This window comes from Panthera uncia, assembly GCF_023721935.1.
Source record: "Panthera uncia isolate 11264 chromosome E2 unlocalized genomic scaffold, Puncia_PCG_1.0 HiC_scaffold_19, whole genome shotgun sequence".
Taxonomy (NCBI): domain Eukaryota; kingdom Metazoa; phylum Chordata; class Mammalia; order Carnivora; family Felidae; genus Panthera; species Panthera uncia.
This window is the reverse complement of record NW_026057588.1, coordinates 14053587-14081230: the sequence shown is the minus strand read 5'-3', so window position 1 is coordinate 14081230 and position 27644 is coordinate 14053587. Positions and strand designations below refer to the sequence as shown.

The 27644-nt window shown below is 61.5% G+C and overlaps 2 protein-coding genes across 3 annotated transcripts in view; one reads left to right on the top strand and one right to left on the bottom strand.

Moving 5' to 3' along the window:
• The window catches only part of ACTN4 (actinin alpha 4), a 70834-nt gene extending 54252 nt beyond the window's left edge, over window positions 1–16582 (top strand). For both annotated transcript variants that reach the window (XM_049621304.1, XM_049621303.1), the window contains exons 9-21: window positions 1630–1722; window positions 3340–3570; window positions 4154–4301; window positions 7609–7759; window positions 10268–10376; window positions 10565–10705; window positions 10780–10962; window positions 11070–11204; window positions 11954–12133; window positions 12842–12988; window positions 13827–13907; window positions 14854–15012; window positions 15149–16582. In XM_049621304.1, the coding sequence (XP_049477261.1) occupies window positions 1630–1722; window positions 3340–3570; window positions 4154–4301; window positions 7609–7759; window positions 10268–10376; window positions 10565–10705; window positions 10780–10962; window positions 11070–11204; window positions 11954–12133; window positions 12842–12988; window positions 13827–13907; window positions 14854–15012; window positions 15149–15307 (1917 nt within the window). In that variant the 3' untranslated portion in view covers window positions 15308–16582. The remainder of the gene's footprint in view (window positions 1–1629; window positions 1723–3339; window positions 3571–4153; window positions 4302–7608; window positions 7760–10267; window positions 10377–10564; window positions 10706–10779; window positions 10963–11069; window positions 11205–11953; window positions 12134–12841; window positions 12989–13826; window positions 13908–14853; window positions 15013–15148) is intronic.
• Window positions 16089–27644, bottom strand: part of CAPN12 (calpain 12) — a 12385-nt gene continuing 829 nt past the window's right edge. Inside the window, 22 exon segments of the mRNA XM_049621350.1 lie at window positions 16089–16788; window positions 16790–16969; window positions 16971–17012; window positions 17136–17194; window positions 17280–17396; window positions 20357–20435; window positions 21062–21124; window positions 21225–21295; window positions 21687–21744; window positions 22262–22321; window positions 22419–22461; window positions 22608–22816; window positions 22947–22958; window positions 23246–23478; window positions 23571–23734; window positions 24361–24435; window positions 24506–24591; window positions 24662–24736; window positions 25751–25919; window positions 26648–26781; window positions 26946–27064; window positions 27220–27289. Coding sequence (XP_049477307.1) covers window positions 16630–16788; window positions 16790–16969; window positions 16971–17012; window positions 17136–17194; window positions 17280–17396; window positions 20357–20435; window positions 21062–21124; window positions 21225–21295; window positions 21687–21744; window positions 22262–22321; window positions 22419–22461; window positions 22608–22816; window positions 22947–22958; window positions 23246–23478; window positions 23571–23734; window positions 24361–24435; window positions 24506–24591; window positions 24662–24736; window positions 25751–25919; window positions 26648–26781; window positions 26946–27064; window positions 27220–27289 — 2277 coding nt within the window. The 3' untranslated portion in view covers window positions 16089–16629.

The following is a 27644-nucleotide window of genomic DNA, read 5'->3' as shown; positions in this document are numbered from 1 at the left end:
GAGCACTGGGCGTTTTTGAGGCAGCTGGGCCCCTCTTATGCGAGCAGCTGTTGGGAGCTGCCCGTTCACCAAGGGACGTGCCGCCTCCAGGCTTTTCCAGCGCCGAGTCTGGCTTCCTCCGGCCTGTGTTTACGTCTCAAGACAGCCTTGTGATGCTTTTATTATTGCTTCTTGTCCTCGGGGACTCCATCCTGTCTCTTAAAAGAGTGCTCTCTGGCATTTGTTTTGTTTTATAAATACAAGGTGAACCCCAGGCCTGGTACCAAGCATGCCTGTTCCCTCCTGATAGTTTATTTCTGGTCAGTAAGCATTTACTCCTTATTCCCTTGTTCACTCACTCATTCATCAACTCTGAGTACCTAAAACATACCAAGCCCTGAGCTGGGTGCCGGGAACTCATCTGTGAAGCAGAGCACCGCTGACTAGCAGCTCCTGCCTTCGTGGGTCTGCCCGGCACGGTGGGTCTGAACACGGGGTGCCCGTTGTGTCTCCGAGCCAGCGGTCAGGGACTGACCTCTGGGACTCCGCCCACAAGCTGTGACCTTAGCTTCTGCTTCCTGCACTCACCGGGGCTGGATGTTCATTGGCTGAGGCCCCTGTGCACCTCATCTCTGAGGAGCACTGCCTGGGGCTGCTGCTGTGTGTCCTGCGGCGTGACTCACGGTGTGTGCCCGTGTGCGCACACACCAATCTCCGCTGGCCCCCGCTCACCTCCCCGCTGGTCCCAGAAGCAGTGTGTGGATGGGAGAGGCTGGGCGTCGGTGCCTGCCGCTCGCGGGTCTGGAGCCATCCCCAAGCCTCTCTGTTTTCCTTCCCCGCCACTCTGTAGACCCTCCTCACTATTTCTGTTCCTGTTCTGTTGCCGTTTCAACTTCTCCTCTTGGACCTTTTCTGTGCTTCTTGAAAGGTACCTGGTCTCTCCTCTCCCCGTGTGGCGCCCCCCCTTGCTCTCCTTCTTCTCTACTCCTTGCATTCCCTCCCCCCGCCCAAAAGCAGGACGAGGGAGGACGTTGTCCTGTAGTTCTGAGCAGAGACTGGTCAGTCTCCACCACTCCCTGCCCTCTGAAGCGTGGCTCCCTTCTGCCCCCAGGATTGTGACTTCTGCCCAATGAGCCATCGACACCCACCTCCGAGGGGGGGATTAGGAAAGGGACACGTGTGCCTTGCCTGTGCACTGACCACGGACTTCTCTGGAGGGCACCATGCAGCTATCCAGTGCTTGGCCTTTCTGCCATGGACCTTCCCACCCAGGGCGAGACTCCAGGGCCAGGCCTAGCTAAGGTCCCCTCCGACACACAAGCCTTACCCAGCCTTCCTCCCTGAGGACCTGTTTATCCACTTCCCCGTAGTGGGAGGGCTTTCCGGCCCTCCGCACCTCCAGGGTCCAGGCTGAGGGGCCCAGCTGTCCGGGGAGGGGGTGGTGCCTTAGCAGTAGGGTATGGGGACTCCACCGGAGCCCTTCAGGACACGGCTGCTCAGGGTGCTGTCTTGCTGGAGCTGTGCTTCTCTCCTTCCTTCCTTGGGGAGTGCTGTGGGCTGTGGATGAGCCAGCTTCCAGGGGATGAGCCCATCAGGAGGGAGGGTCACCAGCCCTCAGGCGGCCCTGACTGTGGTCTTCCTCTGCCCCAGGCGGAGACTGCTGCCAACCGGATCTGCAAGGTGCTGGCCGTGAACCAGGAGAATGAGCACCTCATGGAAGATTATGAGAGGCTGGCCAGCGACGTAAGTGCCACTCCTCCTGCCCCTGGTGGCCCCACTAGAGCAGAAGGATTGGGTCGCCTCTCGTTACCCTTGGCCGCAGGTCATGTGAAGCTTGCAGAGGGGCGAGCAGGTATGGCAGTGACACTTTCTAGATGAAGCCGGTATGTGACCTTCCAGGCTAGTTTCACAAGGCCTGAGGGTCAGGCTGGCGTGTCACCTTGCTCCCTGGCTCCCTCCGTCTTGAGCTTGGGTTCTTACAGAGGTACTCAAGGAGAGTTCTTGAACACCCCACCAGACACGGTGACAGGACTGGAGCTTGTCGTGGCGGGCCCTGTGCTCTCCACAACCGCCCTGGGAGGAGGGAACTCCTGTTGCCCCCTTCTCCAAGCGGAGAAACAGACCCAGAGAGGCTCGGGCACCAGGCATGTGGCTGGTGCAGTAGAGAGCCAGGGTTTGAACCCAGGCAGTCCCACTCCAGAGCCTGAACCCAGAAAGTCAGCTGGGAATAATTGTCTTCTGGATTCCCTCCTGTGTGTTGAAAATTTCCATATTAAAAAAACAAAAACATTGAAGCTCCCCGAGAGCCATAGTTTGACTGCTCTTCCAGACTAGTGGTTCCCAGGCTTTGAAATTTCATGGATCAGGAATATTTGGAAAAGTATTTGACAGCCAAACTCTAGTGACCAGCTTTTTGTTTTGCCAAGTTAAGGATATTTTTAAAAGAAAAGGCTAACCAAGGTGCCTGATTGGCTCACTTGGTGGAGTGTGCAACTCTTGATCTTGGGGTTGTGATTCGAGCTCCACGTTGGGTATGCAGATTACTTAAAAAAAAAAAATTAAAGAGCTACCATTTGTTACCACCATCCATTCTATCACCAAGAAAAAGTTAAAAGGTTATATCTTGGGATCCCATCCCTTCCTAAGAAAGGGCATTTGGCTCCTTGCATCAAGATATAAAGACACATAGATACCTTTGTCCTTGCTTTTTTCTTTTTGCCAGAACTTGGCATTTGGGAACCACTTCTTTTAAGTGTATCTACGGTAGACAATAGCTGGTTTTACTCTTCTAGAATGCCCGGTTTGTTTGCTTGTTTATACCCGGGCCTCACTCTATATGACAGATACAAGCGACTCATCAAAACACAAGTCACTTTTTTTTTTTTTTTTTTTTTTTCAATTTTGCTTTCAAATTGAAAGGCCGTGCGTGGCGCCCTGGCCTCCTTAGAGGAAGCCTGGCATGCGGTGGGCCCTTCCCTTGATGCGCTTACGGCCCACGAACGAGGAGGCAGTGAGACGTCTCTCTCAGACGATGCTGAGCTCACTGAAATGGCGCTAGTGAGGTCATGTGGTGGGAGGTGATGGGAGGGATGCTGGAGTTGAGGCCCCCTTAGATCCGAGAAGAAGGAAGACCGGGAACAACGGCATGAACAGGAAGTGAGCAGAGAACAGCACGGCGGCTCACAGGGGGCGTGCATCCCCGTACTTCCCGGCCGTAGGATCCCAGTGGGGATCATGGGGAAGCCAGGCTGGGGAGCGGGGGTGATCCCTGAGACGGGGCCCCCGAAGACCCATATCCCTCGCACCCGTGCGCGGGGCGAGGCCCTTCCCGGCACCCTGAGGCTTGTCGCGGGCCCACAGCTCCTGGAGTGGATCCGACGCACCATCCCCTGGCTGGAGGACCGCGTGCCGCAGAAGACCATGCAGGAGATGCAGCAGAAGCTGGAAGACTTCCGGGACTACCGGCGCGTCCACAAGCCGCCCAAGGTGCAGGAGAAGTGCCAGCTGGAGATCAACTTCAACACACTGCAGACCAAGCTGCGCCTCAGCAACCGGCCTGCCTTCATGCCCTCCGAGGGCAGGATGGTCTCGGTGAGCGCCCGGGGGGGGGGGGGGGGGCCGGGGCCCGGGAGGCACAGCCCAACTCCCAGGCCAGCCTGTGGCCTGCAGAACTGCAGGGGGGCGGCTCTATACCACCCCGGGCTTATCGCGGGGCCAGCGCTGGCTTTCTTAACTAAGAGGCACAGCCTATGGGGTGCAGGGGTGTGGTAGGGGGCCCGCTTGACCCTTCACCGCGGTCCACCTCCCCCATCGCTCCTTAGAATTTTAAACCCACCCCCAAACCCACACCTTATTTTGTGTGGCATTATTTCACTTTGGACCCCCAGTTGGCCATGATTCCAGACCACCATGTGCTCAAGGCCCCTTTTCAGGAGAGGGATGGTATTCAGCAGACAGTCACCGGGCTCTCATAGCGCCATCCATGGCATTCATTCATTGTCACTTATTCATTTAATGCAAAAACTGGATCGCACCTGCCGTGTGCCGGGGCCCGTCTAGGCATCTGGATACAGCAAAGCAGGGGATAGAGGTGACCCCAGCCCCTTGCTGCTGCCTGCCTTCACCTCAGCATCCCTGGCCCCTTTGTGAGCCCTGTCCTCTCGTGTCCTCGTAGGATATCAATAATGGCTGGCAGCACCTGGAGCAGGCAGAGAAAGGCTACGAGGAGTGGCTGCTGAATGAGATCCGCAGGCTGGAGCGGCTCGACCACCTGGCAGAGAAGTTCCGGCAGAAGGCCTCCATCCACGAGGCCTGGACCGACGGTACGGTCCCCCAGCTCCCTCAGGCACACGCACGCGTGTGCACGCACAGCGCCTCCTGTGTTGTTGGGTCTGTTTGTCAGACCCCTCTTCCTGCTGCTTGGGGACGAGCCTGTCAGAAATGCCATTTCTGGGTTCACCCAGCCCCAGGCAGCAAGCGACACTTTGGAGCCAGGTCCTCCTTGCCGCCCCCCCTGCTCTGGCCTCAGAGATTACTTCCAGGTGGGCCCCTTCCTGGATGATTGGAGGCTGTCATCTAGGAATGCGGCCGAACCTTATGCGGCTCCATCGAGAAGTGACCCTATCCCTGTCCACTCTGCCGTGTCCTCCCCGAGGATGGTGGCCGTGCCGGGGCAAGGGAGTGGGCTCTCCCATCCCTGGAAACCTGTGTTCAGATGTCCCGCCCACCTTCCCTCTCCTACTCCTTTGTGGCTGTGGACTTCACACTGAAGGGCCCGTGCTGGTTGGGCCTGTGTGCCTGAGCTTGGTCCTTAAGGGCAAGGCCAGGGAGCCGCCTCTCAGTTCTGTTGCCTGAGCTGCAGATGGAGCTTGCTGACCACCTGCGCCCCCCGTGGGAGCTCCTCCTCCCCCGCAGCCACCTGTTCCCCGGCTCCGGGTGTGGGATCCCATCGCGTCCCCGGCCCTCGGTCAGGACCCGCACCGTGGTTGAGATTCCGAATCCCGGAGGTCTGAAAGCCTTTGGAAAATGGCCAGTGCCTGGGAAAGCCAAGAGCCGGGACTCGTGCCCTCCCACTCTGGCCGCCTCCCTCCCGACTGTGCCCTACCACCACCGCTCTTCCTGGCTGATGTCACGCTTCTTGTGTTGCTCAGTGTGATGTTTCATCCTTCCACCCCCACCGTCCCCCACGAGGCCCTCACTGAGCCTCTGGGGGCTCCTCCAGCCCCCATCTACCCAGCTGTGGGGCAGGCGGCCCCAGCACTGGCCAGATGCTGAGATCTTGCTAGAAGCACCCATTCGGAGCCCACCCCACCCCCGCCGGCCTTCGAGCATGCAACTCTGCGGGATCCGTAGACCTGGGCCTACGTCCCCCGTGTCCCTGGCTGCAGTTCGACTAATGCCCTCCTCACACCAGTGCAGGCCTCCGTTTTCCAGCAACAGCCGCCAGATCCAGAGCAATACCCTAATCCAGCCTCTGCTGGGGAAAGAATGCGGAGGAGGCGATGAAGAGCCAGCTCGGGCCAGGGATGCAGGCGCCTCCTTCTGCCTTGCAGAGGCGGCGTCCACGATGAGGGGGGGGTTGTCATTTGGTTCATCCGCTCATTTATTCATTCATTCGCCTCTTTCTTGAGCACAGCAGCTTCCCAGGTGGGCGAGGTCCCTGCCCAGGGAACTGACGAGCCAGCCGACCCTGGCATTTCTTTAGTCGGGGGGCCCTTGGGCACACAAGTGGGTTTTACAGCATCCGTGTTCCCCAGCTGGACTCAGCTCTCTCCTCCTGTCATTATCCATGTCCTGCATCTCCATTGTCTTCCCACCGGCGCTAGGTGGCTTCCCCATGGACCTCCCTTGGCCCATGTTATCAGCTCTTCAATCCCTCACCTGGAGCCGCAGGAGGCTCTGGGAAGATGGTTTCCTGAGGCCGAGGGGTGTGGGTGTGATGGCCCGCCAGAGTTCCTTTCCTGGGAACGACTGGGACTGGCCTTCACTCAAAGGAGAAGTTGGCTCAGCCCCTAGCCAGGGCCCAACTGGTTCAGCGGCCTCCACACGCCCCTGTCGCACCCCTGCCTCCCTGCAGGCGCTTTGGCATCTGGTCTTCCGCGTCGCGTCAGCCTGGAGCCCCCAGGCGGGCTTGCCCACTCTCGTTCCCAAGACCTGAAGCTTCTGTCCCCTGAACCACTCGATTGTGCAACACGGGAGGACAGACTGACCTCCTGGCCCCTCTGTACTCCTGGGATCCAGCGGTAGCGGCCTTCTTTCCCCGGAGGGGTGGGCCCAGAGAGCGGGTTGAGCCACCATCATTCTGTGCCTCCCTCACCACCCGCCACAGCCTGCCGGGGCAAGGGTCCAGGTGGATGCTTTGCAGAGGGTTTTGGATTCTCTGGGGGAAAAGATAAAAATGAGCCCCTGGGTCCCTACTGTGGCTTCCCCTTGGCCTGAATCCAAGGCATCCACGGCCCCGGGCCATTCCTCCCGGATCCCCCCCCCTGCCCGTGCACCCCTTGCCAGCTCTGTTGCAGAAACTCTGCTGAGGCAGAGAAGCGGTAACCTACTATTTGTGGTTCCCACCCTTGGGAGACAGCAGTTTGGGGAAGGGAATTGCAAGCTTGCCTTTGTGGCTAAGCCTCCTGCCCCAGCGCCAGGCCCTGTCCTCGGGGTGGAGGAGATGCGATGGTGCTGGTTCGGCGCCCGCCCTTCCCGAACGTCACCTCACTGAGACTTGAGACTGGACACCACCGTCGGCCCCATCTTACAGATGACGGGACAGGTGGGGAAAGGCCACGTGCCGTCCCTCCGCTCTGCGTTGCCGCTCTGGTGCCAAGCTGAGTGAGGAGTGGGGTCTCTGAGCTGCCATTCCAGGGGTACCCCGAGGTGGCTTGCCTGAAGCAGAACCCCTTGAGGAGCCGGGGGTCCCAGTCACCTTCCCAGGCTGGCATTCCGCTCCCCCCACGTCTGCGATACCACACCGCACCGTGCTTGCAGGGCTTACTTACTTGAGCTGTCCTGGGGTATGTAATTAGCCAGGCTCCAGGACTAATAACAGTGTTCCTCTCTTCCTTCAAAGGGCCTGACAATGGGCCCCACCTCACTGCACACAGAAGGCCCGTGGGATGGCGTGGGACACGTAGGTGTGTGATAGGACCCCACCCCGAGGGAGCCTGGCCTCTAAGTGCCAGGGGGCAGGCACAAGGGGTGGGGCCCCTGGAGAACTCTGACACTCTCACACTTGCCCTTCCGTCGCTCTGCTGAGGCCTGGGCTGCACCCCCTGCCGCCTCTCCAGATGTCGGCCCTCCACAGATGGGTCCACCTTGGCAACCGTGGGAGCACTGTCCACTTCTGGTCCACCAATAAAGGGCCCTAAGTTCGGAGCACGCAGGTTGGGTTGGGATATCTGTCTCAGACCCACTGGCCCCACAGTGTCTCCTAGCTCCGTCCAGGATATACTTGGGCTTAGAGATCCCTTGAAAAGGCAAGGAAAAAGGTTCTGGAAGTTTCTAGCCTTCACAGCACCATCCCCAGTGAGGCAGGATGTAAGGTCCGTACCCCGTTTCCTTCCCTGTGGTCAGACGACCCTCTGGACTCCCACTGCCCTGTTGTCCGAACACCTCCTGTTGTCTGCCCCACCCCAGGAAAGGAGGCCATGCTGAAGCATCGGGACTACGAGACGGCCACCCTGTCAGACATCAAAGCCCTCATCCGAAAGCACGAGGCCTTCGAGAGCGACCTGGCCGCACACCAGGACCGCGTGGAGCAGATCGCAGCAATTGCCCAAGAGCTCAAGTATGTGTGGCCCGTCGTGTCCCTGCCCCACTGTGGGGGCAGCGTCCCGAGGTCCAGCCCTCTCCACCCCCACCGTCTCGTTTCAGATGGCAGGGAAGGGCCTTAAGGGATGATGCCCACCTTGTCTTAACCCCAGATGAGGATAGTGGGACCTGTATTCTCAGGCAGAAGGTCTCTGACCCCTTTCCTGATTGCTTAGGCTGTAGTAGTCCCTGAGACTCTACCTTTTGCCTGCCACACCAACCAGGACCCCCACCCCCACCCCCTGATGGGGTGGGCGGCCTAGCCCCCGCTGTTGCCACCCGCTCCTCCCTAAGGGGACTGGTCTGCACAGAGAGCCCATTGTTCTGCCCGGCCCCTTTCCTCTCTCGCTCAGAATACACTTATTGTGCGAGCTTCCAGGCAGCCGGGTTCTTTGCCCTCCGTTCCCCGCCCCAGTCAGATAAACTTGTGCACACAATTAGTACACTGAACCTCCAGAGCCGGTGAATGGAGCCTTATTCCACCAGCACAGCGGCCAACGGCAGGGACGGCCCAGGGAGCGGGAGGCCGAGGCCATTACTTCATGGAAAATCTGCAGGCCCTGGAGGGGCGGCAAGGCTCCCAAAATAGCCGTCTGCTCAAAAATAGGATACTTGGCCGGAGCTGCCCTTTCCGCAGACACCCCCACCCTGCCGGTCATCCCTAAAGTTCTGCTTGCTCCTATGAGGCCAGCAGTGGTGCCTGGTGGAGCCCCTCGCCAGGCAGGGCCTGTTTCCTCCCTGACTCGCGCCCTCAGCACTGCCCAGTTGCTTTGAGGGTTCCCCATTTGCTCACTCGTGAGGCCTTCACCGTATTGGGAAGACACAGTCTCTATTGGTCACTGTTAGGGGCACCCCTAGGGGTCTTGCAGCCTCTTCTAGGGTTGAGCCTCTGTCCCTGGCACACCCAGGTCGAGGAGAGTGAGGTCACATGCGAGATGTTCATAGGGGTCATGGGAGGTGGACGTGTTCCACCACTGACAGGCGAGCTCCTAGAAGCTGGTGGGAAACAGTCTTGGAGTAAGTCCGTGGGCACCGAGAATGCTGTGTGGGACCTGTTACCCAGAGCCAGAGCCGGGGAGCAGGTGGTCACTGAGCTTTTCTGGACCATGGTGGCCCTGGACTGTTTGGGGTGCTGTCTGTTCCCCCCCGAAGATGAGTCAGAGAGCCAGGTGCTGGCCAGGGTGAGCCTGGACAGACAGCCTGGCTGAGCGTTGGTTAATGACAGCAACAAAAACTCAGAGCACTCGGCGCTCTACACGCACCAGTTCGTGTAATCCTTCAGCAGCCCCATGTTATGGAAGGGGAACTGAGGCACAGAGAGGCCGAGAGACTTGCCCAAGGTCACACTGCTAGGGAGTAGTTGAGACAGGACCAGAGCTCAGGCTGCCTACCCCTCTGTGGAGCACAGCCTTGTTGCCCCTCCTAGCCCCTTCTGGCCCCTGTGTCCCATCTGCCTATCAGAGTCACCAGACGGTCCCCAGCCCCATCCCACGTCCTGTTCCTCCCAAAGTCGTTCCCTGTTGCCCACCCCTCATCAAGCCCCCAAGGTTTTGCCTGTACCCCCGACTCCCTGGGAACCTCCCACTAAGAGGATCCGGTTCTGGAGCCCAGAGACTGATGGGAGGAGGGTCAGGAGGCCATGCTCGTGGCTGAGGGGCCAAGGACTATTGTGACAGTCCACGTTTTTCTTAGGTATGTTACTAGTTGCTTAGAATGACATCGCAGGCTCATTATCCATTTTTTCTTAGTGCCCATTAAAATAAAATAAACCCCTTTAGGGGAGCCTGGGTGGTTCAGTTGGTTAAGCATCTGACTCTTGGTTTCAGCTTAGGATTTCAGCAGCACTGACAGCACAGAGCCTGCTTGGGATTTCTCTCTCTCTGTCCTTCCCCAGGTCTTTCTCTCTCTCTCAAAATAAATAACCAAAAAGATTTTTTTAAATGAATAAACCCCTTTAACATCGCTGTTGCTACATTTACCTACTGGGTGCCAGGGACTGCTCTCAGCACTTCATGTGCACCAGATAACTGGATCTCCACGGTATCCCCACGCCTGTTTCACAGATGGGAAAACTGAGGTATCCAGAATAGGGAATTCACGCATCCGCGGTCACACAAGTAGAAAATCAAAGAGCCGGGATTCAAACCGAGGGAATTTGGCACCCATCCTTTAACCAGCGTGCTCTGCTAGACTTTTTTAAGCAAACAAAGCAATTAGATACAAGCTTCGTTGAGGGCCACACTTTGGGGGCCTCTGCATTAGTGTGTAGTGAGCCCTCCACCCCCACCCCTGCTGCCCCTCTGTTACCCCCTCCTACATTCCTCCTACCTGGGGAGGGGCATGGGCTAGCGGGGTCATTGAAGACTGATCACCTTAAATGTTCGTGTCCCCCGGCACCAGGGGGAGGGCGGGACCCAGCACAGCCTTGACTGCCCCCTGCTGGGTGTCATCGCCCATGCTCTCACCCCCACCCCCACCCCCGCAGTGAGTTGGACTACTATGACTCCCACAATGTCAACACCCGGTGCCAGAAGATCTGCGACCAGTGGGACGCCCTTGGCTCTCTGACCCACAGCCGCAGGGAAGCCCTGGAGGTGAGGAGGGGCGACGTCCCCCGTGGAGCCCTGTGCCCCGAGACTCTCAGGACTGGGGGAGGGTGTGGGCAATGCCTGGACTCTTGAGCTTCCCCTGATGCTCCCTGAGGGAATATTCTCTGACCCTTTGGGGCCCTCGACCACCATCCACCCGCTCACCTCTGTCCCTTCCCTGCCCCGTATACCAGAAAACAGAGAAGCAGCTGGAGACCATTGACCAGCTGCATCTGGAGTACGCCAAGCGGGCAGCCCCCTTCAACAACTGGATGGAGAGTGCCATGGAGGACCTGCAGGACATGTTCATTGTCCACACCATCGAGGAGATCGAGGTCCGCTCCCACCCGCGCTTCTTGTGGGACTTCCAAGGGCCCGGGCTGCCCCTCACTCCTCCTTCTCCTTCCAGGGCCTGATCTCCGCCCACGACCAGTTCAAGTCGACACTGCCAGATGCCGACAGGGAGCGGGAGGCCATCCTGGCCATCCACAAGGAGGCCCAGAGGATCGCCGAGAGCAACCACATCAAACTGTCGGGCAGTAACCCCTATACCACCGTCACCCCGCAGATCATCAACTCCAAGTGGGAGAAGGTGGGCAGGCTCGCAGGTGGGACCAGGGCAGGGCTGGCCGGGTGAGGCCCCCCCCCCCCCCCGCCCCCTGCCGACTGCTGGTGCTCACACCCCCCGCCCTCCCCCAGGTGCAACAGCTGGTGCCCAAGCGGGACCACGCCCTCCTAGAGGAGCAGAGCAAGCAGCAGTCCAACGAGCACCTCCGCCGCCAGTTCGCCAGCCAGGCCAACGTCGTGGGGCCCTGGATCCAGACCAAGATGGAGGTGAGGAGCCGGCGCCCCTCGCAGCAGGTCCCCAGGGCTCCCTGGTGGGTCTGCCGGGGCTCCCGCTCCAGGAGCGACAGCAGCCTCAGGATTGGGAGAGTCAGTGATTTCATTGCTGGAAGTGGCAGCACCAGCCAGAGGGAATCTTGGTGGAGGAGGCAGGTGGAGGAGGGTTTGAGCCTCGGCCCTGCCCTGCCCGCTGACCAGGAGGTCAGGTACAATGTAACTTTTCCTTGGTGTTCTCATCTCCGAAAGGGGGTGGAAACAGCCCTGGCACCGCCTCAGCAGATGCTTAGGGCACTGCTCCGTGGTGGCCCCGTTACGAGCACTGGTGTCTCGGGCTGGGCGGTCCGAGCACAGACCTCTATGGCGGGCTCACCAGTGACCCTTGGGTCCCGGCCCAGGGAGCCTGTAATGATGCTGACGGCAGCTCTGGGTGTGCCTGGTGTGCCTTCCGAGTGCTCGCCGCACGCCAGGCACCATGCTGGGAGGGGGCTGCGTGGCCACCGTGGGAACTCACGCTTCAGGTACTCGTGCTCAGAAGCACAGATTCTGAAGCCGGCCGGGCCCGGGTCCAGATCCTGCCCCTGCCTCTCACTGTGAACAGTTGCCATCTTTGGGCCTCACAGGGAGTCGAGGGAGTGCGGAGGTTGGGCATGGCGAGCCTTGGTCCGGAAACCGCCCCCGTGGCCGGTCGTGGCCGAGCGTCCGGTAGCCTCCCCGACCCAGCAGCACCCCGTCCCATGCAGGAGATCGGGCGCATCTCCATCGAGATGAACGGGACCCTGGAGGACCAGCTGAACCACCTGAAGCGCTACGAGCGCAGCATCGTGGACTACAAGCCGAATCTGGACCTGCTCGAGCAACAGCACCAGCTCATCCAGGAGGCGCTCATCTTCGACAACAAGCACACCAACTACACCATGGAGGTAGGCCCGCCGGCCGCGCGGCCCAGGCCTTTATTCCAGACGGTTTTGCTCAGTAGAAAAGATGTCTGCCGCTTTTTCTCTCTCCTTTTTCTCTGACCGAAAACACTAGATCAAGTGTGTCCACATTTTTAAAAAATCAGTTTCCCACAATTCTTCCGTCACCACGACAACACGGCCTCAGGACGCCCCCTGGAAGAGCCGGGAGGGGAGCACCTGCCCCTCTGTGAGCTCAGCAGTTTTGTTCTATCCAGTCAGCGCGTGCACCCGCTTGCCGTGCCCGGGTTGAAGCGTCAGCCTCTTGGTAGCCTGAGCTTGTCCACGGTGACGCTTTACACCGTGAAAACGCACAGATCAGAGAAACCCGGTGTTTCCCCAGAAAGCTGGTCAGACGCTGCCCACCATACCTCTGCGGCTTCCACGTGGATGCCGCACAGGTGCCGGGCCCTGGCCCTCACTGCTTCCGTCACAGGAGGACCCCAGCGCTTGGCAGGGGCACGGGGCGGTGCCGGGCCAGTATCCCCATGTGCACACGCGGTGCGCAGGAGAGCCTGGGGCTGGGGGCGTTTGGGAGAGCCAGGGCCAGCCCACCTCCGGGCCGCACGCCCTGTGTGAGGAGGGCCGGGTTCCCAGCCCCTGGCGGCCGCGGCTGCGGTAGACTTGGAGGCCGCCCCGGCCTGAGCCGCGGTCATCCCCTCGCCCCACCCCCAGCACATCCGCGTGGGCTGGGAGCAGCTGCTCACCACCATCGCCCGCACCATCAACGAGGTGGAGAACCAGATCCTCACCCGCGATGCCAAGGGCATCAGCCAGGAGCAGATGCAGGAGTTCCGGGCGTCCTTCAACCACTTCGACAAGGTGAGCGGTTTCCTCTGCCCCTGGCGTCTTCCCTCCCTGCTGTCGTCGTCCCATCCTGCCCCCACCGTCTCTGCATCTGTCCGTTCACCTCACAGTGCTGAGTACCAGTCACCACTCAGCGGGCTGGCAGGGCCCTGGCCAGCAGAGGGGGTGCAGGGGTGTGTCACCTTGACCCACAGCCTAGGTAGGGTTCCTCAGGATGAGAAGGGGGGGGGGTCCCAAGTCCTGGCCCCGGGGCCGTGCGTCCTCGCCAACCTGCCGGTGAGACCCTGGGATGGACTCGGTCCCGGCACACCCGAGATCTGAGACCTGACCGTGCACCTGGCCCCCGCACACACAGAGCATTCTGAAAATTCAGGTCTGGTCTGGCAGGCCCGCTAGGAAGGCCCTGAGCGCCTGAGTTGGCTGCAGTCCCCACCCGCCCTGCTGGGCTCCGCGCATCACGAGGTGCACGCTCAGCTCTGCACTGTCTGGCGGGGACCTGGTGTCCCAAGCAGGATGGAGTGTAATCTTTTTCTCCCACCCCAAATCCCGGAGGCCAGGAGAGCGCCCTGTTCCCCCCCCAGGAGCCCCAGGACTCAGTGCTCAGTTCTGTACCACTCAGCTCCCACCCCTGCTCTGGCCGAGGCCTTGGGCAGAGGCCTCTGACCGCCCTCCCCCCGCTCCACTGTCCCTGGCCATCACCTTGTCCATGTCACCTCTAACTCTGTGTTTCCCCCCCGATGTGTTCCCCTCCCCCCGCCCTCTGCATGTGACCCTGGCCCCTCTCCCCGCGTCTCCGTGCCGGCCTGGTCTCCACACCGCCCCTCGCACACACCCGCCTTCGGACACCCGGCAGGACCACGGCGGGGCGCTGGGGCCGGAGGAGTTCAAGGCCTGCCTCATCAGCCTGGGCTACGACGTGGAAAATGACCGGCAGGTACGCGCCCCCCTGGGCCCCAGCGGACTGTGGCATTAACTGCTCTTCTCTCTCTCTCTCCTTCTCTCTGTCTCCCCCCTCCCTCTCGCCACTCCACCCCTTGCCATGTGTGTGCCATTTCACCGGCTCTCTTGCCTCCTCCCTGCCCTGTGTCTCTCTGGACACCTTCCCCCTTACCTGGTCTCTCGGGGCCACCTCTGTCTCCCCGGCTCCCGCCACTGTCCTGTTTCCCTGCTGTGCACATGGGGCGGCCCCTCTTGCCTACTCTGGGCCTGGCCTCCTCTGCTGTCCCTGCGTCCTCGAGCAGAAGCAGACAGGCAGCATGGACTCCGATGACTTCAGGGCTCTGCTTATCTCCACAGGATACAGCCTGGTATGCAGCCTCTGCCTCCCCCTCGCTGCTGTGCCTCTCCTCCCCCACTCCTCTACCCCCTCTTCTCTGCGCAGCCTCCCCCCTCCTCCTCACCGCCTCCAGAGTTTCCGTGTCCTCGGGGACACTCCCCCACCAGAGCAGCGCGGCCTCACCGCCTCCTCCTCTGCTGGGCTGGGGTCTCTCCGATGACTCCCTGAGCTGCCCACCTCCTTTTCTGGAAGTCTCCGGAGAGAGGAGGTCAGGCCTCTGGCTCTCTCCCCTTTTTCTTTCTCTTTCTTTCTTTCTTTCTTCCCTACCCTCCAGAACTAAGTCGTGAGCCTAGGGCTGAGGAGCAGTAGACTTGTTTGATCCATTCCCCAACTCCCACTTCCCAAAAACGTGGGTGGGGAGGACAGAGGGAGCGTATCCCCAGTCTGGGCGAGTGGGCCCTTGGCCTGGGGAGCCAGAACCCGTGGAGGCGGGCTGATGGCACGGGCTGACGGCAGGTGGCCCTGCTCTCCTGGCTCCGTTCCACTAGGCCGGGCCCTGCCCCGCTCCAATGCAGCCTGTCCCCCACCCCACTCCCCCTTGCAGGGTGACGCTGAGTTCAACCGCATCATGAGTGTGGTTGACCCCAACCACAGCGGCCTCGTGACCTTCCAAGCCTTCATTGACTTCATGTCAAGGGAGACCACCGACACAGACACGGCTGACCAAGTCATTGCCTCCTTCAAGGTCCTGGCAGGGGACAAGGTAAGCAGGAAAGGAAACCCCGGGGGCACCTGGGCTCCCGGCAGGGAGGGGCCCTTGCAGCCAGGACTGGGAGAGGGGGGCTGGGCAGAGCCGGTGGGGGTGGGGGTGGCTCACAGTCCCACCCTCCCACCCCTAGAACTTCATCACGGCCGAGGAGCTGCGGAGAGAACTGCCCCCCGACCAGGCCGAGTACTGCATCGCTCGCATGGCGCCGTACCAGGGCCCTGATGCTGTGCCTGGCGCCCTCGACTATAAGTCCTTCTCCACAGCCCTGTACGGAGAGAGTGACCTGTGAGGCCCCCACTGGAGAAACCCCAACCGAACGCCCCCTCCTCACAGCCTCCAGGAGGGGCTGGGGGAGCCCTCGGCCCTTCTCCCCGCTGTGGGGGCCTCCCAGGTCCTGTTCCTCTGACTCTGTATCTATGCAAAGCACTCTGTCAGTTCTTTCCAGGGGGGTGGGGGTGGGGGTGGGGGGTGGGGTGGGCAGGGAGGGGCTGGGGCAGGCTCTCTCCTCTCTCTTTGTCTGTTGGCCCCCTCCCCCTGCATAGAGGTGAGGGAGACTTTCGGGGTCAGCGCTTCTGGTCTGGTAAATATATATGATGTGTTGTTTTGTTTTTTAACTATGTGGAGGGGACCGTGGATTCCCACAGCAAAACAGGTCCCCTCCAGGCCCTAGGAATGCCCCCCACACTTTGTCCCTTCCCCTTGCCTACCCCCACCCACCACCACCACCACCACCACCACCACCACCACCACGAGGTCCCTTCAAGGCCTCCCACATCCAGGCCAAAGCCCTACGTGCCTTGTCCAGGAATCGCCCTGGCCTGCCGTGGGCCCTGCAGTGGGCCCAGCAGAGGGCGACACAGCTGCCCGACAGGAAAGAGGACCCCGCCTCGCTCCCTTCTTCCCTCTCCCCTCACCTGCGATTGCCAGGAGATGAGGGGGTGCAACTCAGCACCCTCCTTTTCTGCAATGGAGGAGTAGGGTTGGGCAGACCAGCCTCTCACCCCCACCCCCAGCCAGCCCCCGCCTTGCTTTGTCCAGACATGTATATCTCTCAGATTTTTCTAAGGACCAAAAAGCAAAAACAAAAAAACAAAAAAACAAAAAAAACAAAAAAAAGAAAAAACACAAAACAACAAAAACAAAAAATGCACACACAAGAAAAACCTATAAAAAAGGAATTAAAAACTTTCAGAGAATTACTATTTACTTTATGAACTTACGGATTTATTATATAAATATATATTCACCTAGCAACACATCCTTGCCGCCTTCTGCTCTCATGATGAAGACATAGCTGATCTGCTGCCCTCCCCCAGCCCCTTCCCGCTTTTCCTCTCTGCCGTCTGTCATTGGGCATGGGTCTCTGGGGACCCTCCCGAGGTGGAGGGTGGGCTGCTGGCCTGGCCGCCTGTTAGTTGATGGGTTTTGCTCCCTCCCCCTCCTCCCCCCTCCCCATTTTTGAGTTTATTCTGATTGATTTGATTATTTTTTTTTTTCTCGGTTTCTGGATAAACCACCCTTCTTGGGGACAGGATAATAAAACATGTAATATTTTTCAGAAGGATTCCTACGGTGTTCTCTCTTTTTCTGTCTCCCGTCTCCGTTCTCTGCTTAGCAGAGCCACGGGAGAACCTCTTCCCAGAGCAAGGCTGGGCCTGGGAGATCCCCGTCCCCGTGACTGTAAAAATGGGTGCTACCGGGGACCCGCTCTTGCCAGGCTCCGAGCGCTAAGTCGCGTAGCCTGCACGAGAAGAGTGCCGTCGCCATCCCCGCGTCCGGATGGGGAGAGCAAAGCGCAGAGAAGTGCAGGGAGCTGCGTGGCCAGCATCGCCCGGCTGGTGGGCACTGGAGCCAGAAGCCGCTCCAGGCGGGCTGGCTCCCGCGGCGACGCTCCGAACCGCCGCATCGCGCCAGAGCACCGGCCCCGCGTGCCAGGCAGAGGCCGGGGGGGGGGGGGGGGGTCCCGGCGGCTCTTCCGCCTCCGGCCGCAGGTGCTGCTAGGAGAAGGTGGCCACCTCCATCCACTGGGGGAGAGAGGACCGCCGGCTCGAGGCAGAGGTCCCCGGGGAGGACGCCCACCCGGCCGCCCCGAGCCGCTCCCTCCGGCCCAGGCTCACCTGTCTGCGGGTCAGGCAGACGACGCCCTCGCCTCCCTCCAGCTGCCGGCTGCAGTGGCCTGTGCGGAGAGGGCTGGCTGAGCACCCGCCGTGGCGCGTGGGAGACCCCCTCCCCCGGCCCACCCGCGCCCGGGCGGCACTCACGGAAGATGCAGGTGAGCTGGGCTGCGCACGACACGAAGCGCTCGAAGTCCACCTGCAGGCGGCTGTCCCGGTAGCGGCTGGTGAGGGCCTGGGTCAGCTGGTTGTTCAGGTGGAAGCCTAGGGGAGGCCACCGCTGAGCCTCGGCCGTCCCCGTGAGCCCCATCTCGGCGCCGCGCCCCACCACGACTCTCCCCGGGGAAGACACCGAGCTGCTCCCGCCCCTCGAAGCCCAGCTCTGCCTCGTCCCCCGCCGTGCGGCCGCGGGCAGCTCCCTTTGCTTCTCCGCGCCGCGGCTTTCTCCTCTGTCAGACGGGGACGGTGACGGCCCTGACCCCGCAAGGCTGTGCGAAGATGCCCCACGTAGAGCTCAGAACAGTGGCACACAATGACTGTATGTCAGTCTTATTGTTCTTTAAATTCTGGTGAGTTTCTGCTAATGGACCCTGGAGGATGTTTCTGTGCAGCAAAACGTCGTCAGTCCCACACAGAGCCTCTCTTCATACTCCTACCAGAGGCAATTTCTAAACTTTAGAAATCACCTGATAAAAATCACCTCTGATGACACATCTCAATAGGCTTTTGACAGACCGCATTGCAGGTCAGGTAACCCTCCGAGAGGCAGGGCTGCAGGACGGCTCCCCCTTCCCCCACGTGGCCACATAAACGCAGTTCTGAGGACGATTTCATGGACTTCTGCCACCTCCTAAAGCCCATCTCTGCCCCCTGTTCTGTGCCTTCGTTCACCAAAGAAACGCTTGTCTGGTGCCATCACCTGCTGGGCCTTGTGTGAGGTGCTGTGAACGGCCTGGAGGAGGTCGGGGGCCTGCAGCCCCACCCTGGCAGTGTGACCTCCCACAGCCCCCCGGCCTTCATCTGCCCTGAGCCGGGGGGGACCCTGGCCGGAGGAGGTGGGAGAGCCCAAGAAGGGGCCAGAACCCCTCAGCTGCCCCCTCACATTCCTACTGACCTTTCATGCAGACTGCTTCCTCTGGCCACTCTCGTGTGCTGCCTGGTGTGGGGTCCTGCCCGGGATCCCCTGCCGCTTGGGAAACCCCTCACGCGGTTCACTAGGTCCCTGCTGCCCCTCCCCAGGGCCCCCATTGTCCTTAACCGCCCGGTGGCCTTCGCAGACCACGCCTCATCTACCCCCTCCAACCCCTCCTGCACTTGGACTTTGTGCTTTGTCTTGCCTCCCTGGTACACGATGTTCCTTCTGTCCAGAACGCTCCTAAGCCTTTGTGCCGCCTCCTCCAGGAAGCCCTCTCCGATCCCCCCTCCCTTCCTGCCTGCAGCGTGGAGCACCTCCTTGGCTCCCTGTGTCCACCCCGTCCCCACCCTGACCCCTCTGGGCTGTCCCTGTCCTTGGTGGCTCTGGAAGCCGCTGGAAGTAAGGGAAGGGTTTCCGGTCACCACCAAACCCCCAGCGTCAGCCGGCATAGGGCCAGGAGCAGAGCAGGTGTCCGGGGAACACGCAGAGTGTGGCTGAGCTGCAGCAGGTCACTTTTCTTGCTGACCTCCCGCCCCGAGACCTCCCACCATCTCCAGGGGCCCCCGGAGCTTGCTTCCTGCTGGTCCCCTCCCTGGCGCTCCCTCCTCCATACACAGTGGGACCTTCCCTTTGCTCTTGGCTCCAGCCCCCCACATACCCTGACCTTGGACTTGCCTTATCTCCTTCCTCTCCTACATATTAAAAAAACGATTTTTCAAAGAGCCTAGGTCCTCATGAGGCCTCATAGAGCTTTGCTTTCTCACCCCACTGATCTTTCCCCTCTGACCACTGCCTCCCCACCCTCCTCCTCTGGCCACACCAGCCCCCTCTCTCATCTCCATTACCTGGCCCCTTGAAGCTGTTGCAGCGCGGCCCACGCTCTGATCTCAGGGCCTTTGCACAGGCTGCCCCTTCTGTCTAGACCGCACCTGGTCCTGTGTCCCCGAGGTTCAGTCTCCCTTAGCACCCTGGTCCTTCCCTGGCCGCTGTGTCCCAGGCCACCACTCCCCCCCCCCACACACACACACATACACCTGCTTTCTTTTCCCGCCATAGCATGTGTTACCATCTGACCCAGATGATCTTGTTCGTCGTCTGCAGCACCAGAACATCAACCCCCACCCGCAAGAGCACTTTATCAGTCTTCTGCCTAGATTAACACCAGGCACGGACGAGAGGCCCAGTAATACGAACAGCACAAACCCTCCATCACCCCTCGCTCTCGTCTCTGCTTCTGTCCGCCCGGGACTCCATTTCTGTCTCTGTGCCACACCTCCCAGCCTTCTATCTGACTCCATCTCCCCTCCGCTTGGGCTCTTTTCTTGCACGTCTCTGGACTTCAAAGGTTCTCCCCCAGGGGCCCCCTGCCTCTCAGACTGGGTCACAGGCGGTCAGGCTTGCCTCCCGTCCCCCCGTGTCTCACCCTGGGCTTGGCTGTGGCAGACGAGCCCTGGGTGGGGTGGGGGGGGGGAGGGGCGACAGGGAGTTCCCTTCTGGTCCCAGCCCCTCCACGCACGCACATCCCTAACTTGCTTCAGAGCCCAGGGAAAGCCTTGCTCCTGGCTCTGCCCCCTTGGGCCAGATTTCGTGCTACACAGAGGGAATGAGGCTGTTCCCCTCCTGGAAGAAGCCAGCCTTTCCTAAACCTTTGCCGGGGCAGTGACTAGAAGCAGGTTCCCCCCACGCTGAGCCCTGCGGGCTCCTCCCAGCTGCCCTGTGTCCTGGCCATTTTACACGGAGACTCCATCAAGGAGATGGACTCAGGTGCCCAGGGCCCCCCCGGGAGTAAGTACAGGCAGGATTCCAGCCCAAACTCAGGGGACTATGGGCCATTTTACCGCAATGCCCTGGGGACCGGTGCCCGTCAGACACGGGCTCCCAGGCTTCCCCTCTCTTCCCCTTCTGGGAGGCCCTGCTCCAGGCCCCCAGCACCCTCCCAGGCCCATCCCCCCTCGCGCCCCGTCTCCCGGGGGCATCCAGTCCCGGCCAAGAGCTGGCAGCAAACTAAGGTGAGCAGGCAGCCAGGCCTGCGAGAGTACAGCGGGTAGGAAAGGGAGCAGACCCGTCCCCGTGGCACCCCCGCACACACCTGCCGCATTCAGCGCCAGCCTCAGCTCGTACGAGTTCATGGTTCCAGAGGCGTCCTCATCGAACTTGTCAAATGTGGCCTGGGCGGGGAGGCACGGGTCAGTCCCACCCCCCGAGCCCCCCAAGCCCCCTGAAAAGGGGACCTTGGAGGCCAGTCAGCCTGGGTTCCCACCCAGCTCCCTTTCTTCCTGGCTTCGGGCCCTGGGCAAGCAGCTCTACCACTTTGAGCCGGTTTCCCAGTCTGTGAAATGGGAATACTACTAACAGCCGGACACGTCGGGATTCCACCCACCAGGGGCTTCGAGAGGGCTCGCCACAGGGAGGCCCTGGACCACTCCCTCCTCCCGGGCCCGGAGAGGCGGGAATTAACACCTCCCGCTGGTAGACAAAGGCCCCTCGAGGGGAGGTGACTTGCCTAAGGTCGCAAGGCCAGAGGGGGGCCCGACCTGGACCTGGGAGCCGGGATTTCAAACCAGGACCAGAGCCTGTGTTTTCCACCCCTGAGCCACTTAGTGCCCCTGGAGGGACCACAGAAGGGCAGGTGGGACAAGGCCAGATCCCTCCAAGTCGTCCCTCCACGTTGGTATGACGTGGTCCACTTTCTCCTCCCCTGGGGCCCCGCGAGCCCACAGGAGACCTATGTCCTCGTTAGTAAAAGTGCCTTACCTTCCGGGAGGAGGTGGCTCCCCCAACCCCCCCCCCTTACCTGCCACTCCAGGAGATGGCCCCAGAGCTGCTGGAAGTGGTGCAGGGTGAGGCTTCGCCCGTTCTGGGGATGGGGCATCTGGTTAAAGTCATTGTCCCCAGAAGGGGGACACGGGCCCCAGCATGCCCATCCTCCCTGTCCAGGCACTGCCCCCCTCATATACCCCAAAACAGCGCAGCAGCTGCTCACAGGTCCTGAGCCCAATCTCTCGAGGGGTCCGGGCGTGGGACCTGGCTGCAGGAAACAAACGAAGCCGAGTACTTCCTGTGAGCTGGCCGTCATCACGAGTGCTGGGGACTGCCGCTATCCCCTACCGCTGTCCTCACGCCAGCAACTGAGGCTCAGAGAGCCAAGTGACCGCCGGGAACTGGCAGAGCCGACATGTGAACCCAGGCAAGGGGATTCCAAGTCCCCTCGTGGCAGCTACGCCCCCTGCCTCCCTTAGAGAAAGGGGGTCCTTTTGAGTGGGGTGGCCTCAGTCCTGCCACAGGCCCCACACGTGGGAAGACGCTGTCACGCGGAGTCCAGGGCTCCCGTGACCTGACTCCCAGCAGCATCATGAATTAACACATATGGGATGTGGGGGGGGGGGGGTCCGTGGGATCCACCCCGGTCCCCAACTCACCAGGCTCCAGGGCGATGCTTAATAAGGTCTGGAGCTGAGGGGCGCTGAGTGCTTCCTCCTGCTCAAGGAGAGAGAAGGTGTGAGGCCATTCACTCAGGCCGTTCACAACACAGCACAGCTGGGGGCTGACCAAATTAGCATGCTGGCTGGTGCTGGGGACACCGCAGTGACAGAGAGCTCATGGTCCAGGGAGAGCTAGAGACCTGTCCCCAGAGCAGACAGGGCTGCAGTGGAGAAGCACTGGGCCCCTGGAGTCCACAGCAGGCCTGCAGTTGACCAGCCCCGGGGGGAGAGTGTGGGAGAGCTTCCAGAGAAGGGCACGTTAGAAAGATGAGACTTTAGCCGGGGCAGGGGGTGTGAAGGGAGAGAGGGCCATCCAGGCAAAGGTACACAGACTGAGCAAAGGCCCTGAGGCAGGGAAGAGCTGTGAGCATTTTGAGAGCAGAAAGGAGATTTAAGCACAGAGGGACGGAGAAACTAAAGCAAAATGAGACACCCAGGAGGGTGGGGGTGGGGGGGTGGTCGGTGTCCAAGGGGAGGGGTGGACCCCCTCCATCCGGGCCCCCCATCCTCACCTCTCCGGCCAGCTCCTGAAATAGCTGCTCCAGCCCCAGCTCCAGGGGAACGTAGGGGACCTGTGGGGCAGGGTGGGGGTGGCGTGGGGTTTAGTGCCGGCCCAGAGGACCCCCACCCGGTCCTGCCCCGCAGTGCCCATCCCCTGCAGCCCCTCACCAGGAGGGCGTGCAGGTCGGCGCTGATGACGTCATCGATCTCCCTGCAAATGACACAAGGGAAGTGGGGGAGGGGACGCTCTCCCCCCCCCCCGCCCCCCGCGTCTGGGGCCCCGGGCAGATCCCCGCGGGGGTCCCTGGAAGCGGGGCCCTGGGGCTCCCGAGGGCAGGTCCGGGTGCCCCGGCTCACACGGCGGTGTGGCGGCGCTCGGAGAAGACGCGCAGCGTGAAGTCGGCCTCGTCGCCGGCGCGGGCGGCGCTGGGCACCACCAGGTAGTGGCCGGGGCGCAGGCGGCAGCGGCGGCTCACGTCGCGGCGGGCGCAGAAGGGCGAGCGGTCGGCGCGCAGCAGGCCGGGCAGGAGCGCGCGGCTGCGCGGGGAGTCCCACAGGCCCAGCAGCTGCGGGGCCAACGCGGCGCGATCGTGACCGTGACCCGGGCCGCCCGCGGTCACGCTGTCCGCCCGCCGCCCTGGCGCCGGGTGCCCGAGCCCCCGGGGCCGGGATCTGGGGGTCCCCGCCGCGACCCACCTCCTCGGGGATCTGTAAGGAGGAAGAACGGGGCGAGTCAGAGCCCCCCACACCTCCCTCTTCTTCCCATTCCGCCATCATCACGCCCCTGCCCCTCAGTCCCTGTCCCGGCCAGCCCATCTGCGACCCCCTCTGGACCCGGCTCCTGTCTGCACCCTGGGCGACCTTCCCTGCCCCTCGTTCCCCACCCCCCACCCCCATGCCCTGGGCTCTGTCCTGTCTCTGACCTCCACCCCTTCGGCCTTCCCAGCCCCTCCACGCCTGTCCCCTGCTGCTTCCGCTAAGCCTTGGGGTCCCACCTGGAACACGTGGAAACCCACGGTGAGGTAAGTGAGGCCCTGGGCCCTCAGGCGCCTGCGGTTGCGCTGGATGAGTGACAGAAGGACGGTGCACTTGGGGATGCGGCCACCCCTCGCAGGGCCCCATGCTCCCGCCGCCCCCCAGCCCCCCCAGGGCCCCTCCTCATCATCGTCCTCTTCCTCATCGGGCTCCAGCAGCGTCAGTCGGAACTGGGGGTTGGTCCAGAAGGTCTCTAGCGGATGGGAGAGAGAGGGGGTCACCCGGCCTGCCACGGCCCTCCCCCCCCCGCCTTGCTCGCTTCTTGGGGCGCCCTCCAGGCCTCACCGTTGCCAGGCTGGCTCCCGCCAGAGTTGAAGCCCCGCACCCAGCGGCCTTGGAAAGTGTGGATGTGCCAGCCCCCCCCCGCTGGGCTCGGGCCCAGCACCTCGGGGCTCAGCGAGCAGACCTGGACGGTGTTGAAGCATCGGACGAAGTCCTCCAGCCCCATCCTGCCGGGTGGCCAGCGCTCAGGTCCTCCCCAGCCGCCACCTCCCCGGGGCCCCCGTCTGCCAAAGACCCCAGGATGCCCCCCCCCCCCAACCACAACCCTCCCCGATTCCTCAAACATCGCCAAGTACCCATCAGTCCACCAGACGGTACCGCGTCTCCGGAAGGGACCCCAGATCGCTGAGCCCCCCAGCTCCCCCGGATCTCTCCAAGTCCCCGGCAATGCCCCACAGACAACCAAGCTCCATACGCTCCTCCCCAATATTGCCAAACTGCCTTCAGCCCCCAAACATCAAGACCCTCGGGCTCTCAGCAGCTGGTACCCTTAAGCCCCTTCAAATGCCCCCGACACCAGCAAGCCTCCTACAATGGCCCTAAATGTTAGCCAGCCCCCTTCAGCCCTCCAAAGATTACTGCTTTTCCCAGTTCCCCTAATATCACTGCGAATTCTTCCTCGACTCCCCCAGATAGAACCCAACCCCGAAGTTACCACCATATGGACAGTTTCTAGCTGTTAAGACTCGTCCCCGTGAACGAGCCCCATGTCCCTGCGAGCAGGCTTCGCCCCCTCCCTGAGCCCCGGGGGCCTGGCGCTGGTCCAGAGGCGGGGCTGGGCTGGGCTCCTCACCAGAACTCGCCATCCTCCTTTTTGACCAGCAGGGCGTCTCGGCACTCGGCGGGGAGCGCGTCCCAGCGTGGGCAGCTAGGGAGACTGGGGGGTGAGGGGAGGGCGGGCGGGTCCGAGCCCCCCACCCACCCCAGATCCATCCCACCTGTCGCTCCAGGCCCCGGTCCACTCCACGCGGCCCCATGGGTTCCGCAGCCGCAGCAGCCGCACCTTGGTGAAGCCCAGGGACACCTGAGGACGGCATCATCCGTGGGCGGTGGCGCCGAGGCACCCCTGTAGCCCGTTCACGGGGGATACTCACCTTGTATGTGCCCGTGACTGAATACGCGTGTCCCTTCACCAGCCCGTCTTCGGTGCGGTACTCGCCCCGATCACTCTGGGCGGAGGACAGGGGATGCTGAGGCCGCGGTGGGGGGACAAGAGAGTGGCTGCTCCTCTCTGCCCCCCCCCCCCCCCCCCCCCCCCCCCCCCCCGTCCCCGCTCCTGCCACCACAGCAGGAGTCAAGCAGAGCTCCGAGAGGGCGTCGGATGGGGGAGTGAAGGCAAGAGGGGAAGGAGAGAGAGGAAGATGAGACAAAAATACTTGGAGAGGGCAGAGAAACCCAAAGGACCGGGAATCAGTAACTGAGCACAGGATTAAGCAAATGAATGAGTGAAGGAATTAGACCAATTCAGCGAATGACTATGTGACGGGGTCACAGATGAACATATGACTCAAGCTGAGCCCATGAAAGTCAATCCTAAGACTTTTGCTGAAATTCTCAGAAAGAGGCTTTGCCTTAAAAAAAAGTGGGGGCGGGGGCGGGCGCCTGGGTGGCTCAGTCGGTTAGGCCTCCGACTTCAGCTCAGGTCATCGGCCCAGGTCATGATCTCGCGGTCCGTGAGTCCGGGCCCCGCGTCGGGCTCTGGGCTGTCAGCCCAGAGCCTGGAGCCTGTTTCAGATTCTGTGTCTCCCTCTCTCTCTGACCCTCCCCTCTTGATACTCTGCCTCAAAAATAAATAAACATTTAAAAAAAAATTTTTTTTAAACCACTTAAATAATAAAAACCACTGGGGTGGTAGGAGGGACCCGCAGTTGTGGGAGCCCTTTGGAGCCCATGAGAGGAATGCCCGCCCAGGAATGAAACTAATCCGGAACCAGGAATAGAAAAACACATTCTCAACATCCACTGGATGAGCACCTGGATTCAGCTGTGCCTGAAGCCCGTTTGGTTATGAGAGCAATTACATTTCCTTTTGACTTGCCGGAGTTGGATGGGTGAGAAAGACCAGCCAGCAGTGAACACAGAACAGAGAAGAAGGCACAGGAGTCCACCCCACCCTGCCCCTCTCAAGCCCTGACTGTGCCCTTGTCCTGATGGGGGTCCCCATGAGGGTGTGACTCTCTCACCAGGGCAGTGGCGCCCACGAGGGACTCCTTGGCCAAGGCATGGCGCAGGGCGGAGAAGAGGCCTGGGGTGTCTCGCCTCAGGTAGAGTACCTCGCCCACGCCGCCTGTGAAGTCCACGAAGGCCTCATTCATGTGGCCGCCTCGCATCACCTCATAGGAGCCGTGGAGCCTGTGGGGGCAGGTCCGGGGTGAGAACGTCTCGGGCATGTATGAGCATCTCACGCACCGTCCCCGCGCCGGGACCTGGGGTCCCCCGGGGTGCGCGGGTCCAGGGGGCCAACCCTGACATCTACAGACTCCCAAGGTGGGTAGGGGACTGTGGCACAGTCTGGAAGCCCTTGGAGATTGGACCTGTGGTCCCTGGGCCACACGACTGTGTGATGTGGGAGATCACAGGAAAGCTCTGCCAGAATTCTGGGCATCCCGGGAGCCGTGTCTGAAACTCTGAGTCTCCGGGAGATGTCTGCGTGGGCTTGTGGGGGATTTCAGAGCCACAGGGTGGAGAAAAGCAAAGATCGAGGGTTCCATGGACTCCACTCAATATTTGGGAGGTGCTTTGGGCTTCCCAGTATAGTAGGAGAGATTTTTTCTGGATTCTCAGGTCCCCCAAGGGGGGAGATCTTAGCTCTGGTGGCTCCAGGGCCCGAGAGAGGAGATTTCAGTCTCCTGAGGAATTGCGAGTGTTGGCGGGTCTCTAGGAACGTTTTGTGTGAAATGTGGATAGAGGGAGGTATTGATAATTTGGAGGCCCTCGGGGGATGGTGTGACCTCGGGGGCCTGGGAGCCGTGACGTGGTTTGGGACCCTTGGCGGGCCGTGTAGAGGGTCCCAGCCGTCCGCCTCCGGGGACCCCTTGTGGGGTGGGGCCTGCCGGCTGGGACGTGTGCTGGGTCCTTACTTGGCATAGGCCTTTTCCAGGAGCGGGGCCCAGAACTCGTTCCGCTGATCTGAGCGCACGAATATCAGCTTCCCGTCACGTACCGGCAGCCTGTCGTCCACCACGACGTCCACCCAGCGGCCAAACTGCCAGAGCTGGTGCGAGAAGGGCAGGGTCCAGGCTTCCAAGGACCCCATCCTCCGACCCCAAGCCCTGCCGCACCGGCCCATGGATTACAGCCCCAAGGGGACAGTGTCAACGGTGACATCCATGTCACCGTGGGGGAGACTGAGGCATGAACAGAGGTCCTGAGCTCTACCTGGAAGTGGAAGACACCTGCGTAGCCCCCTTGGAACCCCTGTCCAGGGGGCACCACCCGGCACAGGAGTCGGGGATACAGAGTGAGGGAGGCAGCGGCCGCAAGAAACCAGCAGTTACCTGGGGGGGAGAGATGAGGACTGGGGAGCCTGGAAAGAGGGAGACTGAGGCGTGGGGAGAGGAGAGCCTGAGGGGGAGACCCAGGGGCCGAGCCGGCAGGGTCCCAGCTGCAACTTGCCAGATCTGGGGGCCCCAGAGGGGTTCGGTGGTCTTACCTAGACGCCCCTGACACACGTCTGTTCGGCTCATGTCCTCACAGATGAACTGGGGCTCGGCGCAAAACTCCTGGGGGGGTTGGGGGATTCCAGGCCTCAGCCAGGAAAGGGAGGGAAGGAGCAACTGAGAGGTCCGATGCCTGGGTCCCCTCCTGCCCTCACTGCTCCAGGGCAATGAGCGCCTCCAACCCTGGGAGAGGCTCGTAAAGCCCGTGGACAGGGATTCGGCTTCCCTGGGCCTCGCCAGACCCGGGAGTCACAACAGCCAGCCCTCCTCCTCGTATCCGGGGCTCCCAGTCTCCTCCTCCCTCAGATCCAGGGGCCCAGCCCCCACAGCCCCCTCCTCCCTCGGACCCAGGGGCCCAGTCCCCCTATAATCCCCTCCTCCCTCAGACCCAGGGGCCCAGCCCCCACAGCCCCCTCCT